The sequence below is a fragment of the Primulina eburnea genome, chromosome 15 (genome assembly GCF_022965805.1).
Source record: "Primulina eburnea isolate SZY01 chromosome 15, ASM2296580v1, whole genome shotgun sequence".
NCBI classification, from domain to species: domain Eukaryota; kingdom Viridiplantae; phylum Streptophyta; class Magnoliopsida; order Lamiales; family Gesneriaceae; genus Primulina; species Primulina eburnea.
In genome coordinates, this window is record NC_133115.1 from 1,559,270 (window position 1) to 1,575,478 (window position 16,209).

At 37.0% G+C, this 16,209-nt stretch overlaps 3 protein-coding genes and 1 pseudogene across 11 annotated transcripts; 2 read left to right on the plus strand and 2 right to left on the minus strand.

Annotated features, from left to right (window-relative positions):
* Window positions 1-228: 228 nt before the first annotated feature.
* On the plus strand, window positions 229-693 carry LOC140814319 (psbQ-like protein 3, chloroplastic). Its single transcript, XM_073173264.1, has one exon. It carries the CDS (start codon window positions 229-231, stop codon window positions 691-693), a length of 465 nt encoding a protein of 154 aa, XP_073029365.1.
* Window positions 694-807: 114 nt separating this feature from the next.
* On the minus strand, window positions 808-2,247 carry LOC140814972 (peroxidase N1-like). The gene is made up of 3 exons (XM_073174065.1): window positions 1,782-2,247; window positions 1,520-1,682; window positions 808-1,426 (listed from the first exon to the last, which is right to left on the minus strand). Exons 1-3 carry the CDS (start codon window positions 2,184-2,186, stop codon window positions 1,008-1,010), a joined length of 987 nt encoding a protein of 328 aa, XP_073030166.1. The 5' UTR covers window positions 2,187-2,247; the 3' UTR covers window positions 808-1,007.
* Window positions 2,248-8,929: 6,682 nt separating this feature from the next.
* Window positions 8,930-10,346, plus strand: LOC140814971 (peroxidase N1-like; annotated as a pseudogene).
* Window positions 10,347-10,826: 480 nt separating this feature from the next.
* Window positions 10,827-15,624, minus strand: LOC140814183 (uncharacterized). 9 transcript variants are annotated; one of them, XM_073173078.1, is made up of 10 exons: window positions 15,513-15,624; window positions 14,923-14,976; window positions 13,764-14,302; window positions 13,378-13,678; window positions 13,202-13,276; window positions 12,648-12,933; window positions 12,247-12,545; window positions 11,599-11,747; window positions 11,256-11,392; window positions 10,827-11,163 (listed from the first exon to the last, which is right to left on the minus strand). In XM_073173078.1, the coding sequence occupies exons 2-9, from the start codon at window positions 14,944-14,946 to the stop codon at window positions 11,281-11,283; spliced, it is 1,785 nt and encodes a 594-aa protein (XP_073029179.1). In that variant the 5' UTR covers window positions 14,947-14,976; window positions 15,513-15,624; the 3' UTR covers window positions 10,827-11,163; window positions 11,256-11,280. The 9 variants fall into 9 exon arrangements, with proteins under 9 accessions (XP_073029179.1, XP_073029178.1, XP_073029176.1 ...); XM_073173077.1 differs by having other exon boundaries at window positions 14,923-15,001; window positions 15,534-15,618; XM_073173075.1 differs by having other exon boundaries at window positions 14,923-14,975; window positions 15,483-15,618.
* Window positions 15,625-16,209: the final 585 nt, after the last annotated feature.

Genomic DNA, 16,209 nt, shown 5'->3' on the forward strand with positions numbered 1-16,209 from the left:
AAGTTTTTTATTTTATATGAAAAATATTATTATTTTTTATTTCAAATATTAAGCGATTTAACTCGTCTCATGCATGGCCACGTACTCTTAGTATTTACGGTAAGACATGACTTGAATTTCTTATCCAACTCATGGATCACATGTATGCACCATCAACCATGGCATTACTCCCATCATCGTTTCACATACTCGATTACCCTCCCAAACAAAATCCTCCAAGCCCAAGAAATGCCCACCCCACCACCGCCGCCGCCGCCGCCAGTAGAAGATCAATCTTACTCAATCCACGCGCAGAGCCTACTCAAAGCGCCAACATCCACAATACTCACCAAATCCGCCATCGCCCTGGAGCTAAGATTCGCAGTACCAGACCAGACACTCGAAGAAGCAGAAAACAGCATACCAATCACCGCCCAGAGCCTACTCAAAGTGAAGGATTTGCTAATGGCGGAATCTTGGGAGGAAGCTCAAAAGGCACTGAAAAAGAGTTCATCTTACCTGAAGCGGGATTTATACACGATAATCCAGGGCAAACCCGCGAAGGAGAGGCGACAGCTCAGAAAATTGTATGTTGATCTGTTCAATGCCGTGACGAGGCTAGATTATGCGGCTAGGGATAAGGATAAGATTCTGGTGTGCAATTGTTGGAGCAGTATTATCTCGTACCTTGATCTTATTTTGTCTGATATATAAGAATTATATACATTATTTCTATTAAAATTACTTGCAATTCGCGATGTCCTTAGAACACTTTGATCACATTTAGCGTATTGTATGTTTCTTATAAAAAAAAAAAAAAAAACATTTAGCGTATTGCTTCCATTAACAATTACAAAGTTACATAAACTGACATACCGAAATTATTTAGGGACGATATTTCGGGTTGAAATCTGACGGTAACAAATCTAATTATGGAACAAATGACATGATTATAATATAAATATTGACAAAAATTAAATCAATTTTTATGTGAACTAGTTTTACACAGTAATTTAAAATCATTAATCTTAATTAACGGCGGAGCAAACTGTACGTATTTCACCATCCGTGCCTGTCAAAACGTCAATGTTGCCCATTTTCACCATGGCTCTCCCAAACTCCACGCTAAACGACAATCCGGCCAGCCCTCTGATTCCTATATAACTTTGCACGGTCGGTCGGGTTGCTTCATCGCTCCACAATTTCTGATCTGTTTCAAGAACTCCTCGCCCGTCTCTCAGGTTCGCGAAAAACGAGCTGTCAAACCGGTTTTCGCTGCCATTGTCCATCGCCACCCTCCTCGAAGCGTCCCCATTTTGGGGGCAAAGGGACTGGAGAGTCGGGAGAAACGTAGGATCGATTGTTGGGTCGGGACTGCCGGTGGAATTGAAGTTGTATAGCCTGTCGCGGAAGAACCGGCAAGCGGAGGTGCCGATGGTGTGTCCTCCTATTTTCAAGAATATTTGATGTTAGTTTATTATTTGAAATAATAAGTGCATGCATTTTGGAGGTTACTTGGTTTGTTGAGTTAGTTTATTACCGACGAGTGTGACAAGATCTTGAACGTTGAGTCTTTTGTCTTGGAATTTTTGTATCTGCACAGCGATGGAGTCTCTAAAACCAGGCAGATTGGAAGCCTCGCTCGCCGCTGAAATCCGACCATCTCTCCTCCCTGTGGGCACAGCCCAGCTCGCCCCACCAGCCTGTTTCACATGGCATGTATCACACGTCAAAATCAAACAGGAATATTGCTTTAAAATCGAATAAAACATGTAACTAATCAAAAGACGGATAAAACTTACGAGCACGACCGAGTCACGAGTCGCAAGAGCAAGAATGTCCGCACATGATACGACGCCTGGGCACGCAGCCTCTAGCTGTGTCTTCGCATCGTCTATCACATCGAATCCTCCAAGTAAACTGTTTTGGGGAGCCGTTCTCTCGGTGTTGGACCCAGCAATAAGTATGGATGCGTCGCAGCCTCGAACGAAACAGTCATGAAAGTGCATTCTAAGCAAGCCTGGTGCAATTGCAGGATTAGCATTAAAATGCGACCGTACTGTGGATTGGACTATGGATTCGACACGAGGACACGAGCTCGAGTAGAACCCGACCTGTGTGCCTTGCCCGTATGACAAGCCCACAAATGTGGCGATCAGCACCAAAAACAACGCAGGAAAAATGCTACGATTCAAGAAAACGGCCATTTGGTTCTGTGTAATTTCTCCCTTAAAAAGAATGAAATTTCAGAATGATTTAGTATATGAAAGTTGTCGATCTTGTGGAGAAACGAGAAGGGTAGTGGGGGATATTTATAAGTGAGATTGCATGCAATATTAAACACGGGTACGTAGAATGAGTAAGCAAAGGCGGCAGCTTTCTTGGAACCTACTAAACCTCAAACCTAACGCTTTTTTGTCTTAATCTTGCGCTTAATTGTGATTAGATACCGAATTAATAATTTGATTATTTGGATTATAATTTAATTTTTCGGAAAATAAAAATTTAATTCATAAACTTTAAATTACTTATTTAATTTTTTATATCGAATTTTTTTAGAACCATATATATATATATATATATATATATATATATACTCAATGAGTCAATGTTATGAAATTTATTATGAAATTCTTGAAACTAAATTAAAAATATATAACAATAGCATTAAATATCATCAGAAAAAATAAATTATATCACCGAGTTTAAATTAGTTTGAAAGGTTGGTGTTATTTCATTAAATGTTGGATTACATCGGAAAAATCTCGAGTGACAACCATACAAATTGGTCTATAAATAAATTCGAGTATATATTAGAATAGTGGATTTTGAGAGATGGAACTGTGAGTTTAGACATATACGTACACTATAGCAATAAATAAATTATGTTAAGATCAAGATTTTATGTTTCGAGTTTGGTAGAGTTTCGAACTCGAAATCTCATTTTATATTTGAGACGTTGATATCGATGAATTTATAAAGTATCAGCATACAATTCTCTTTTTATTAAACTGAAATCTTCAAAGTGACATTGAATGTATATTTTCCAAAGTTGATGGGATAAATAAGCTTCCAAAGACTGAATAATTCAGCAACACAGTTGTCGGCACACCATGTTAGAACGAATGAAAGGTCAAAATATTTTCAAAATGAAAGGTCAAATTGTCTTTGAAACAACGTCCGATTGCTTTATTATTGAAATCTTAAAAAAATCTTAAGAATGACAATTTTTCCCACTGAACTCATCTCGATAATAATAATATTTATTTATTTAATAATTATTATTTCATAAAAATAATTAATAAAAATATACATTGGGCAGCTCAATGGATATTTGAAGCGGTGATGCGAACATGGATGCAAATTTAATCCCTACAAGATCAGGGATGATGATTCATTGAATATTAGCTAAAAGCAGGTGTAGAACCGATCGTTTGCCGCTTCATAAAAAACTATAGCTGGTGGTAACGGTGCAACTCAAGTCTTTTAAATCGTACAACAGCTCATACATCACATTTTGATTGTTCTACCGACGCGAACAATTATTACACCCCAAGAATCTTCATCCAAATAATTGTAGTCCTTGCCATCTGGTAATCGAACATAGGACATTGACTCATATACCAATGTGTGTAAAACATGATCTTTACTTCAAATTGAAGATGAGACCCAAAAAGTATGATTGGTGCACTTAGTTATCATAGGATTATCTATTGGTTATTGTTAAAAAAAGAACATAAGAATGGATCATCTATTTAACATAAATTTATTAAATATGCTAGCTACACATTTTTTTTAAAAAAAATTGTAAGGTGTGTAAAATAACATCATGCATGCATGCATATCTTCTAACTATAACGAATTTGTTGTATTTTGTGACTGGTTTTATTATATTAATTACAAATACAATATATATTTTAATTTCTCTACTGTAGCATAGGTCAAAATATATTTTAAATTTATACTTTTTAAATGTACTAAAATCATAATTTTATCCACCTAAAATTAAAAATAGAGAATATTACTGTGTTTCCGTCAAGACATTATATTATATGATCGTACTGTTTTCTTATTTGTTTCCATTTTTGTTGTCCGGTTCATTCAGGGTTAGTCTATTTTCTATCTGCAATAATTCTCCTCATATCACAACACCACTAGGGTGTGTCTCGGATTTCGTCAATAGAAATTTTTATAATATGTTGGGAATCTGATATTTTTTTAAAATTAAAAATCCATGACGACGTCTCGACTGTTTCGTGAAATATCGATAAAAGTGGAACAGTAATCATGCGAGGGAACCATGCTCGCACCCCCGCCGGATCGATTTTATTACACCATGGATTGACCCGGTGATTTTCCATCTTGCTCGACTCTTCCGCAGTCGTGACTCGAAATTTTCGAAGTAGTGGGAAATTAAATTAAAACACGCGCATCCCAATTTTTCTACAACTTTAAAATGTTGGCGTTTCTAAAGTTCCTATGCATTAAATGTGTAGCTAGCAACTAGCAAGCTTTGAATATAATTAATTTGATGGAATATAAACTAGTTCACTGTTATTGTAACGTCTCACTCGTTTTATATAAATGCGGAATTTTTTTTATTTTTTTTTAAAATAAAAGCTTGCATTTTCGAAATAACATTTAAAATAATCATAATTATCTTACCGTAAAAATAGTGCAGTTTAAAATAACCAAACTCATCCAAAATCATACGTAAACATAAACGAGTAAAAATCTTAAATTCATCAACGTATAAATATATTAATATCCTCTCAATCTCATAAATCGTAATGCGGAAAACATGTGGTCCTCGGGTCGTGTCACCCACTAAGTCTGCCTACTCAGAGTTCGGCACCTCCAGTCTCCTCAGCATTTAGCTCACCTGCATCACACACGCCTAGTGAGTCTAAAGACTCAACACGCCTGTACCAGGAATAACAAGTACATATACAGACACATAACAGTGAAAAATATCATACTCAACATATCTTTCATGAACTTAAAAAACTTAATGCCAACATACCTTTAAAGAACTTAAAAACATAATGTAAATGAGTCGAGTAAAATCGTATCGTCTCAAAACATGTCATCTCATGTCATCATATACGTATACGTGTCGTGTAAAATCATATCGTGTCAAAACATATCATCTCATGTCATCATATACGTATACGTGTTCTTTTTAATTGAATTCGGTTCATTAGTTGTGACTTTCGTATCAGCTCTATCGTATCAGCTCTATCGATGAATCCATCTACGTATAACCACAGTACTGGGCGGCGGGGACACCAGCGACACTCTCACCCGTCAACTGGGCCTTGGCCTATCATATCATGCCAATGGAAATACGATCGTCGGGGCTCCCTCTGGGGCCTTTTCCCATAAATGGGCTCCCTCTGGGGCCTTTTCCCCTCACGATATTCCCAATCATATCATCGTATACATATACATCGTCAGTCACAACCAACTCACATCCTTCAAAAAACATCATCATATTCATCACTTAATAAAAACATGCATATACGTAATTTTTCCTTTAAACCAAGCATGCAACGTATATTTTCATAAAATATTAAAAATCATGATCATGATGCATAAACATTTAAATCATGATAAAATGTGCTCAGGGCGCTACCAGGACCAAAATCTCACTCCGGTTGCAAAATGACTATTTTGCCCCTAGAAACCCAAAAGTGACCGTTTTGCCCCTAGACGTAAAATTTCACGTTTGTGACCTTTTCTTAATTCCATTGACTCTAACATGTCCCAAAGAATTATTTAAGCCTACAAGAATTTTCCCATATTTTTATTTGGCTTAAATCGATGACCTTTAAATTAATCCTTAAATATAACATAATAATGCGTTTTAATCCCGAATTAAGCCAAAACTTAGTATAAAATTCCCAAATTAAAAACTTAGACTTCTAATAATTATTTGAGGTTAAATATAATTTCCCATAATTTTTATTAAGCTTAAATCTAGACGTTTCCAATAATCCTTTAATTCACGTTTCTTGCGACGACTAAATCCCGGATAAACCCAAAACTCATTATTTTGATCCGAATCTTACTAAACTCCTAAAAATGTCCCAAAACATATTTATAATCATTCTTAGATGTAAACTCGAGCTCATTTCATAACTTAACCAATTCGTTTTAAAACTTGGACCGGTGTCCCGGTTTTAACCCGAATCGACTCGAAACTTAACCGAATTTTCCCAAACTTTTTACCATATCTTACAAACACTTAAAATTCATAAAACAATATAACCAAGCCCCTAAACCCACGGCTAAAAATTCCAGAAAGCCACCTAAAGTTCGGTCCCTTCCTTATTTGCACTCTAGCACCCTCATCTTCCCAAAAATTCAAGCACTAGCCAAACCCAACGTACCAACCATGAACCAGCCTAACATGGACCTATACCAGACCCTAAGGAACCTATTATGACCGAGCCACCAACCCCATGCAGTCTACAACACAGCACCGAAAGAATTCCTCAAAACCACTCCACCCGAGCTTCCCTCCTCTAATGCGCACGGCCGTTGGTTCAGGTGGTTCCAGCGGTGGCTTGGCCTTCCTGGGCTGTGACTCAGACCCACCAGAGTCTGGTCCAAGCCTTGGTTCAACCATCACACCACCAGCTCTCCTCCTATCCTACCCACAGCCCCTAACCGAGAGCAACCAAGAAACCATCCTCTCGATCTCACCTTGCTGCGTCCAGCAACCAACCCGAGCCCCATGCCATCATCTTGACTCCACTAACAGCCCCTAGACGTTCAAGACAGCAGCCCTTGCACTCAAAATTTCAGAAAACGTGAACAAAAATCGTATGATTCATAAATACACATAGAAACCGAAAATCTCACACACACATGGTTGAATCGAAAAATCTCATGCATGATACAAACATTTCAGACATATATCACGTGAATGATGCAGCAAGGATGGTATAGTACGTGCCTTATGATGTATCAACACAAGAGGAATGAAGAGAGGAGCACCGGAGGAACTTCTTGATTGCAAAACAAAAAATCGTAGCCTTCAAATAGAATGATGAAGCTGAAAGACAAATACAACTGGAGGGAAAGACAAATACAACTGGAGGATAATCTCAAATGAAGTGGATGTCGGTTGGTGGAAGGGTAATGGTGTAGGGTAGGTTAGGTTTAGTTTAATTGTAATTTAGGTTAATTAAAATGTGTACTAATGAGTCTCAATTAAAATAAAAAGGGTTTTAAGCCCAATAAGCTTAAAAATAAGCCCATTAAATTTAAACACACTCCCGAAAAATATTTCGTTTTGGAAAGATTTTGAAAATACTAGCCGAACCCTCAAAAATTCACCCGATTCGATAATATTTACGTACCGTTAAAAATAAAAATCATACGGTTAAAAATACCCAATAAATCTCAATTCTTGAAAAATACATTTAAAACATCTTAGATTAATTAATAAAAATTAATCGTGAAATAAAAAAAATAGTTTTCTTGAAAATTCCCCGGTCCGATCCCCGTTCCTCGTTTGAGTGCGAAATGCATCTAGAAGCCCTAATGCATGAGCTTTTAAAATTTTACGAAATAATTACTACTATGTATAATTATGCATAAAATTAATAAAAATAATTAAATACATAATTTTAAATAAAATCCTAGATATGCGCATTCAGGTTACGTGAATTAAATTTCTGGACTCTACAGTTATAACATTTGGTTTTGGAATATATATAGACGTCACCAGTCCACCTCAGCAATGTTCACATAGACACCCACTTTAGGTATCTGTGTGAGCACTGGTAACGTCCTCTTATTAGATGTGGTGTGATGAAACTGTATATTCAATAGGTGAAAGTCGTCACGGCTATCTTCACATAAGTGCCACCGTAAAGATGCATATGATGGTTGGTACACAAGACACGACCATATTTTGGATTAACTTTCTTCAGTACATTTTGGTATAACTTAATGAGCAGTTCTCTTGTGAGACGGTCTTACGAATCTTTATCTGTGAGACGTGTCAACCCTACTGATATTTACAATAAAAAGTAATACTTTTGGCATAAAAAGTAATACATTTTCATGAATGACTCAAATAAGAGAACTGTCTCACAAAATATGACATGCGAGACAGCCTTACACAATTTTTTGTCTAAGTTAATTTAATTTGATACATCACGGAAGTATATATATACCACTAGCAATCTTGTCAAACCGTTGAGCATGTATACATTAATTTTGTGCATAAATTTAGAAATTATATTAAAATATAAAAAACTAGAGATGATTAAGTATATCACAAAAACTTTAAAAAATTAAATATGAATTTTTTAAAAAAATAATTATGATTAGCGATGAGGCGATATTTAAGTGGTTAAACAGAAAAAATGCACATAAAATCTAAAAAAATAATTTTTTTGATCCACGAATTTGTCCAATTTTGATTTTTGATCAAAATTTTAGTTTTATAAACTAAATTTTAATTTTCGGATATTTTACTCAGATTACTGATGTAACACTTGATAGTTGGTTATTTTCGATGCAATTTTTTGATGTTAAGTCAGTACTCTAACAAAATTAGACCGAAAACAAAAAAAAAATTCAGAATTAATGCACCGAAACGAAATTTTGTAACTTATTGTGTCAAAATTAGTAGACCAAAAAAATTATAATTCCAATTTAAAAATGACAATTTTTGTTTCTGCTAGTGCCAAGCTGAGTGTAGGTAGGGTGTCTATAATTGTGTAATTATCTGAAGATCCACGAATGCAATTAAGCGCAAGATTGAGACAAAAAAGCGTTAGGTTTGAAGTTTAGTAGGTTCCAAGAAAGCTGCCGCCTTTGCTTACTCATTCTACGTACCCGTGTTTAATATTGCATGCAATCTCACTTATAAATATCCCCCGCGACCCTTCTCATTTCTCCACAAGATCAACAATTTTCAAATACTAAATCATTCAGAAATTTCATTCTTTTTAAGGGAGAAATTACAGAGAACCAAATGGCCGTTTTCTTGAATCGTAGCATTTTCCCTGCGTTGTTTTTGGTGCTGATCGCCACATTTGTGGGCTTGTCATACGGGCAAGGCACACAGGTCGGGTTCTACTCGAGCTCGTGTCCTCGTGTGGAATCCATAGTCCAATCCACAGTAAGGTCGCATTTTAATGCTAATCCTGCAATTGCACCAGGCTTGCTTAGAATGCACTTTCATGACTGTTTCGTTCGAGGCTGCGACGCATCCATACTTATTGCTGGGTCCAACACCGAGAGAACGGCTCCCCAAAACAGTTTACTTGGAGGATTCGATGTGATAGACGATGCGAAGACACAGCTAGAGGCTGCGTGCCCGGGCGTCGTATCATGTGCGGACATTCTTGCTCTTGCGACTCGTGACTCGGTCGTGCTCGTAAGTTTTATCCGTCTTTTGATTAGTTACATGTTTTATTCGATTTTAAATCAATATTCCTGTTTGATTTTGACGTGTGATACATGCCATGTGAAACAGGCTGGTGGGGCGAGCTGGGCTGTGCCCACAGGGAGGAGAGATGGTCGGATTTCAGCGGCGAGCGAGGCTTCCAATCTGCCTGGTTTTAGAGACTCCATCGCTGTGCAGATACAAAAATTCCAAGACAAAAGACTCAACGTTCAAGATCTTGTCACACTCGTCGGTAATAAACTAATTCAACAAACAAATTAACCTCCAAAATGCATGCACTTATTATTTCAAATATTAAACTAACATCAAATATTCTTGAACATAGGAGGACACACCATCGGCACCCCGCACCTCCGCTTGCCGGTTCTTCCGCGACAGGCTATACAACTTCAATTCCACCGGCAGTCCCGACCCAACAATCGATCCTACGTTTCTTTCGACTCTCCAGTCCCTTTGCCCCCAAAATGGGGACGCTTCGAGGAGGGTGGCGATGGACAATGGCAGCGAAAACCGGTTTGACAGCTCGTTTTTCGCGAACCTGAGAGACGGCCGTGGAGTTCTTGAAACAGATCAGAAACTGTGGAGCGATGAAGCAACCCGACCGACCGTGCAAAGTTATCTAGGAATCAGAGGGCTGGCCGGATTGTCGTTTAGCGTGGAGTTTGGGAGAGCCATGGTGAAGATGGGCAACATTGAAGTTTTGACAGGCACGGATGGTGAAATTCGTGCAGTTTGCTCTGCGATCAATTAAAATAAAAAATTGAGTGTCACGTTAATTTAGAGTTCAATTTAATTTGTTGCTATATTTTTCTTTTAAAATTAAAAAGTTCGGGGAGGTACGTGTTATCTCAAATCCGAGATTCGTCCCGAACTTGTGAAATATTGTGACAGAGAGTATATAAGCCGTCAATATGTTTTTCCCTGCTAGTTTTTGTAACATAATATGTATAGTCTACTTAACATAATATATATGTAACTTGTTCAATAAACTCATGAAATAAAATATTTCGCTAAACTCGACTCGTTGCCATCTCAAAAAAATACCATAACGGATACCGTGAATGTCCATCCATGGTTTTCACCTTTTATTTCATAGTATTTCTGATTCCCAAACCAGTGAGTTAAAAGTTGGAATAAATCAGAACTGCCACTGTCAAATCTCATGTGCCTTTTCCTTAAAAAAATATCATGGTACCAAGTGTTATTCTCATGTGCCTTTACCTTAAAAAATATCATGGTACCAAGTGTGTTATATATAGTCCTAACTTGAAATTTTGTAACTTCGATTATTGTGTAATTTGATTCATTGAATGATAACAAAAACATTAATATTGAATCTCGATAAATTTACGGGGCAAATTATTGAATAGATATGTAAAGGCATACTTTGTGACATAATACAGAGATTGCACATTGATCAAACCAAAGGAGTTCTTGTTATTCACAATAGAGTCAGGTACTCATCACATGGATCAAACCAAAAGATAACGATATTACAAAATTTTATCTATTGACATATCAGAAACATCATTACAAGTTTCATGCAAAACTTCTAAATTACAAGAAAAACTTAAGGTAGATGCACTAGAACATGGACTCCACGATGGAATGTATTTATGTTAAAGCTTTATAACCTCTAAATTATTATAGGTTTGTCATCAGTGATCACCTTCTAATTTCCTAGCCAATTTCTTCAACAAAAATCAGTTGCTTGACTCTTTACTAGCCGACTTGTATCAGACCCCGTAAACCTGCTGCACAAACATCATGCATATATATAAAGTCATTCAGATACTGGTTGGATAATCGTACATGAACTGTAGTATCCACATGATATTAAGCATACCGTGTAAAGTTCACTGCAAAAGTTACTAGTCATGAGCAGGTATTGCGCACGAATCTGATGGACGGTGAAACAACAAGTGTGCTATTGAACGATCAATAGGATTTGAACCTGCTTCCATATTTGGGAAACTGGTACACCTACAAAGGAGACAAGAAGATTAAGAGTTGGTGGAGTCAAGGAGGCGGTAAAGCTTTCATTTTTTAGTAGAATAGCATGTAATGAGAACGAATACTGCATCCGGGTTGATGCGTCGATAGCAGAGACGTGATAGTAAAGGACTTTAGTTTTTTAAATTAAAATCCCGATGGAAGATGGATTATTTAAAAAGAGAGAGATTACGTACTTATTTGTTTCTTCATCGATGAGTAATCCACTGGAAGTTTTTCCAACACCGGAACTATAACATAGATTTACATGGTCATGCCTCTGTTCAGCACCCTGAGCCAAACGGTACAAACCATCCCTTATGCTCAGCCTCGTTCTGAAATCCAACTAAACAAAGAATTTCAACTGTGATAAGTTTCAACATAATTGACTATGTGGCAAGACAGAGAACTGTAGGAATAAAGTTATAAGGAAACATGGACTGCGTTGAACAACCTGATTGCATAAAATATTCTTTTCAATAACAGCTATTGTTGTGTCACTTGTGTGTTTCAATGCTTCAGACTATTAAAGATGCTTCCTAACTCAAAACCCTATTCATAACATACACTTGCAGCTAGTCCTTCCACTCTTAACATTCAACTTTTCCTTACGGGGCATATAAACGCTGAGCTAAAAGTTTGAATCAAAGGTCAGTATTTTTTAGGACCTTATCGTGAGATGGGCCTTAATGCAATGTTTCTGCTTCAAGAATATGTATGATTGCTTCATTCCCTCCTACCCTCGACTCTTATGTTTAATGAAATGGAAACTGAATGAACTCCGAATACGTCACTTATCAAAAATAAATAAATATTTCCAATCAAAGAAAGATAAGATGCCATACCCATTCCATGACGAGCTGAAGCTGGCAAAAACCAGCTGCTTCTGGGGAAATTTCATCCGAACTCCGCGTTGAGCTTTCTTGTACAATTGAAGAGCCTAATTTTGACGGATTCACCACGCTGACTCCATCAGTATCAATAGTATCTTTAATTTTGTCTCCACAAAGATGGACTTGCTTCTCTACTGATGGAGAACCACTTTCATAGGTCTGCCCCATTATATTTGCATCTTTAAGACTCTTGTTCACAGAAGATTGGTTACCTTGATTGTTATGTTGTTTTTCTATCTTTTCAATCCCTGCTGGAGAAGTTTCAGAAGATGGAAAAGTCATGGAAATAATCAATGGATTGTATAACTGGATTCATAGCAGAACTCCATTTGTGAAAGTAAAGTCGTCAGTACCCTTACATTTGACAGCAGAGGGTGATTGATTTGCTGAAGTCTGATCTGGTAAATTACTTTTCTCTAATGGCGCACTAGAGATTCGATTCAGTAAACCCAGAGCTTGCTTCTGTTGCGGTTGCAAGTGTGCGGATGGATCCTCATAAGAAGTGACCGCAGAATGGACTTGAATGAATTTAATTGGAAGGTTACTCGGATTTCTGCAACCACCTTTACCAGAATTATGTTTTTTTCTAATGCCCTTCAGCTGGTTCAGTGGCTTGTAATGCTTTTTAGGTTCATCAATCTGCCAATATCAGTTAAAACAATTCAATGTTGATACCATGTGACCAACTTCTAGCGGAAATAGGCCACTTTCAACTAGGGCATGCACTAACAAAGGTTAAACAGAACAGCAAACGAAATCAATAACTTCCGCATCTGTGGAACCTCCCTTTACCCACATGTGGCTGAACTCATAACAATTTAAGCTGTATTCATTTCACATTTACATGGCAAACAGATGCATGTAAAATCAGTAATCACAGAAACAATAGTAAAAGAATTGTCCGTACCGCTCCACCACTGTTGGTTTTGGAATGACTGTTAGTCGAAATACTTGGACGGAGTATATCGTTGATTCCTACCCTCTGCAAAGCAATTGCTCCAGGGGTAAATCGTGGTTCAAAATTACAACTAACAACTCTCAAGAAAAGAAGCAAGCATCAAAATCATAGAAATAAGCATGTACCTCATCTCTAGAGATAAATCCATCCTTGCTATCAGCCATAGCAGGTACAATGACAAAAGGAATATTGGAATTGGATTTTCCCAAGGTACAAGAACTGTCTTCGAACTTAATGGGTGCACTTGACATGACAGGATCTACGGCCAAATAGCTCTTCAAGGAGTCTCTGTCTACTGACATATTTGCATCCATACTTGACTTGGGACATGAAAACTCGAATCTAAATCCTCCTTCATCATTATCTGGTGATAACCAACTCAACTCATCTTCATCGACGCCAACACCAAATGTTGAATCGGGACTTCTAGTAGACAGGATACAGTTAGGAGAAAGGCACTTGAATTAAGAAGGAAAATTTACTTAGTTGCAAAGAAACTTTTAAGATTTACCTAAATAGCATCTCAACATCTTCAAAGCTTTGTATATCGGGACAAACACCAGAGAAGAAATCAGCAGAATCTATGTTCTCAAAGGAATCGAAACTGCTTTCTTGGTGAGTTGTTTCAGATTGGTTATCCACAGGGGTTCTCCTGTCACCGAGATAGGTCACATTCTCAGGAAAGTTGCCACCCTGAGAATCTGCACTATCGATTTTAAAAGCACAGCATGATGACCTGGTATCATCAAAAGCTACACTTGATGATTCGTCCATCAAGTCACTTTCAGATGAAAAAGGAAACATGGCACTTCGTTTACAGGACCATGAATCTGTGTCTGACATAGAACTGCATTTATCATGCAGACTTGAACATCCACCCTGTTTTCTTCCCAGATGGGCATTCTCGGAATGACTTGAATTACAATTTACCTCACACAGAGTATATCTCAGGTTGTCATGCCATGGGAAATGATCATTGGAACATTCCAACCCGTCATTGGGCACCATTTGATCAAACTGAAAAAATTCATCCCAAAGCGAGTCTTCGAACTGTCACAGCAGCAACTTAATTTTAGCTGTCATTCATTATAGCAGAAAATACTTCCATAACACGAGTAAACAACACTATCTTCCATAATCATAGTTAGTCACAAAGTTGAAAAAAATTCAAACAACAATCTTATATTTTTGACAACAAAGTCATTTACTCAGGCGAGTAACAGGCAACTTAAGATTTGCTTGAGACTTAAAAGGAGAACTAGGACTAAAGGAGTCACAAGTTGCGTCACCTTCATATGCTAATTAAATATGCCTTTAAAGTTTCTTGGCAAAAGCTTGGTCATTTAAAATCATTTCCACCATAGTCAGGGTAATCCAAGAAAGTGCTTGCAAACGTAAAAAGAGCATCAGAGTAAAGCAAACGATCTTAAATCCAACTAACAGTATCATACAATATTTATATACTTTCTCATTCAATGCAATTAATCTCCAAAAAAAATTGATTTCCCTCGCCAATAAGGAAGATCGTACAGTCACTGGTAGATACACAAAAAAATTAAGAAGTACTGGACACACTCAAAGTTTGTCCACGAAGCGATAATACCTAATTAACATGGTATTCGATAGAACAACACAGAAATTTTATCTGGCCGGTAAAGGAAGGAATTTACCTCAGATATGCCAAAGCCTGACATGACTTCAAGCAGTCACCCAACTGTCAAAAACTGCAAGTAATAACCAAACCAAATACTGTTACAAGCCAATTACAAAAGTCAACTACAAAGCTAAACCAATACCCATAGATTCCGATTCAAGAACCACAAACAGACCAAAGGGTGTCTCTACTTGCTGGTTTTTTACAAGCGAATTACAAAGATCAACTACAAAGCTAAATCAATACCCCTAGCTTCCGATTCAAGAACCACTAACAGACCAAAGGGTGTCTCTACTTGCTGTTTTTTTAGCTTCCGATTCAAGAACCACAAACAGATCAAAGGGTGTCACTACTTGCTGATTTAGAAAACAAAGAAAATCATAGAAAGAAAACACCATAAACACATATGCGTTTGAAAAAGAAAGAAGAGGAGCAGCAGAAGATGTCTCTCCAAAAAACAAATCTTTATTTCAGCTGAAAATACTCACTAGATTCAAACAAACAGACTAAAGCAAAAAAAAAAAAAAAATCTCATCAGCAAACAAAATCAAATAACCAAAAACATCAGAAACTCACAGCAAATCTCGCAGGAAACTCCAACGAAACCTTGGATCGAAATCGATATACTCCACCCACAAAATTGACAGCAAAAAACACCGAAACTCCAATCCTTCAGAGTGTACTGAAATCCTCAAAACTGGAGAGGTTTTGCTGTCTGAGAATCGGATAGAATTTACCTGGGGAAATGGAATGTATTTAAATGTTTTTAATAAAACTAGCGGCATATGTTTAGCCACGTGGCGGTGAATCATGCCCTCGAGAATCAATTCGTGGACGAGCGTAGCGGACAGGATCCGATCTCATTCTGTTCTCCCATTGGTCCACGTGGTGCTTGGGCTTTGGACTCTCCGGTCTTTTTCCATTGTTGTCGGCTTAAACGGACCACATGTAAGGAAACCCATCCAGATTTATGGAAACTGATTCATTACTAATTCGACAACTGTCACTTTTTCTTCTTTTCCTTCAACCAGTGAATTGAGTGATCATGCTATAGTTAAGGTCGAAATAATTGGTGGGATCGGATATACTCGAAAGCTTGATAAAAAAATTATCCTTATATTTATATATATATATATATATATATATATATAATTTTAAAGACGATATAGATCAATCGTGTTTATCCTTACGTTCACTTCTGAAATGACACACATATTAGACATTACATAACATATAAAAATTATACATTCATCATATAATGTCATCTTAGTAGTTGTGAAAGAGATAAACACGACTGAATGAC

Coding starts and splice junctions, on each gene's coding strand:
- LOC140814972 (XM_073174065.1), bottom strand. CDS start 2,186: ATGGCCGTTTTCTTGAATCGTAGCATTTTTCCTGCGTTGTTTTTGGTG. Junction 1,683..1,781: donor CTCGTGACTCGGTCGTGCTC/GTAAGTTTTATC, acceptor CATGTGAAACAG/GCTGGTGGGGCGAGCTGGGC. Junction 1,427..1,519: donor AGATCTTGTCACACTCGTCG/GTAATAAACTAA, acceptor TCTTGAAAATAG/GAGGACACACCATCGGCACC.
- LOC140814183 (XM_073173078.1), bottom strand. CDS start 14,946: ATGTCAGGCTTTGGCATATCTGAG. Junction 12,546..12,647: donor CTCTGCTGTCAAATGTAAGG/GTACTGACGACT, acceptor AAACTTCTCCAG/CAGGGATTGAAAAGATAGAA. Junction 11,393..11,598: donor ATCGATGAAGAAACAAATAA/GTACGTAATCTC, acceptor TCTCCTTTGTAG/GTGTACCAGTTTCCCAAATA.
- LOC140814319 (XM_073173264.1), top strand. CDS start 229: ATGCCCACCCCACCACCGCCGCCGCCGCCGCCAGTAGAAGATCAATCT.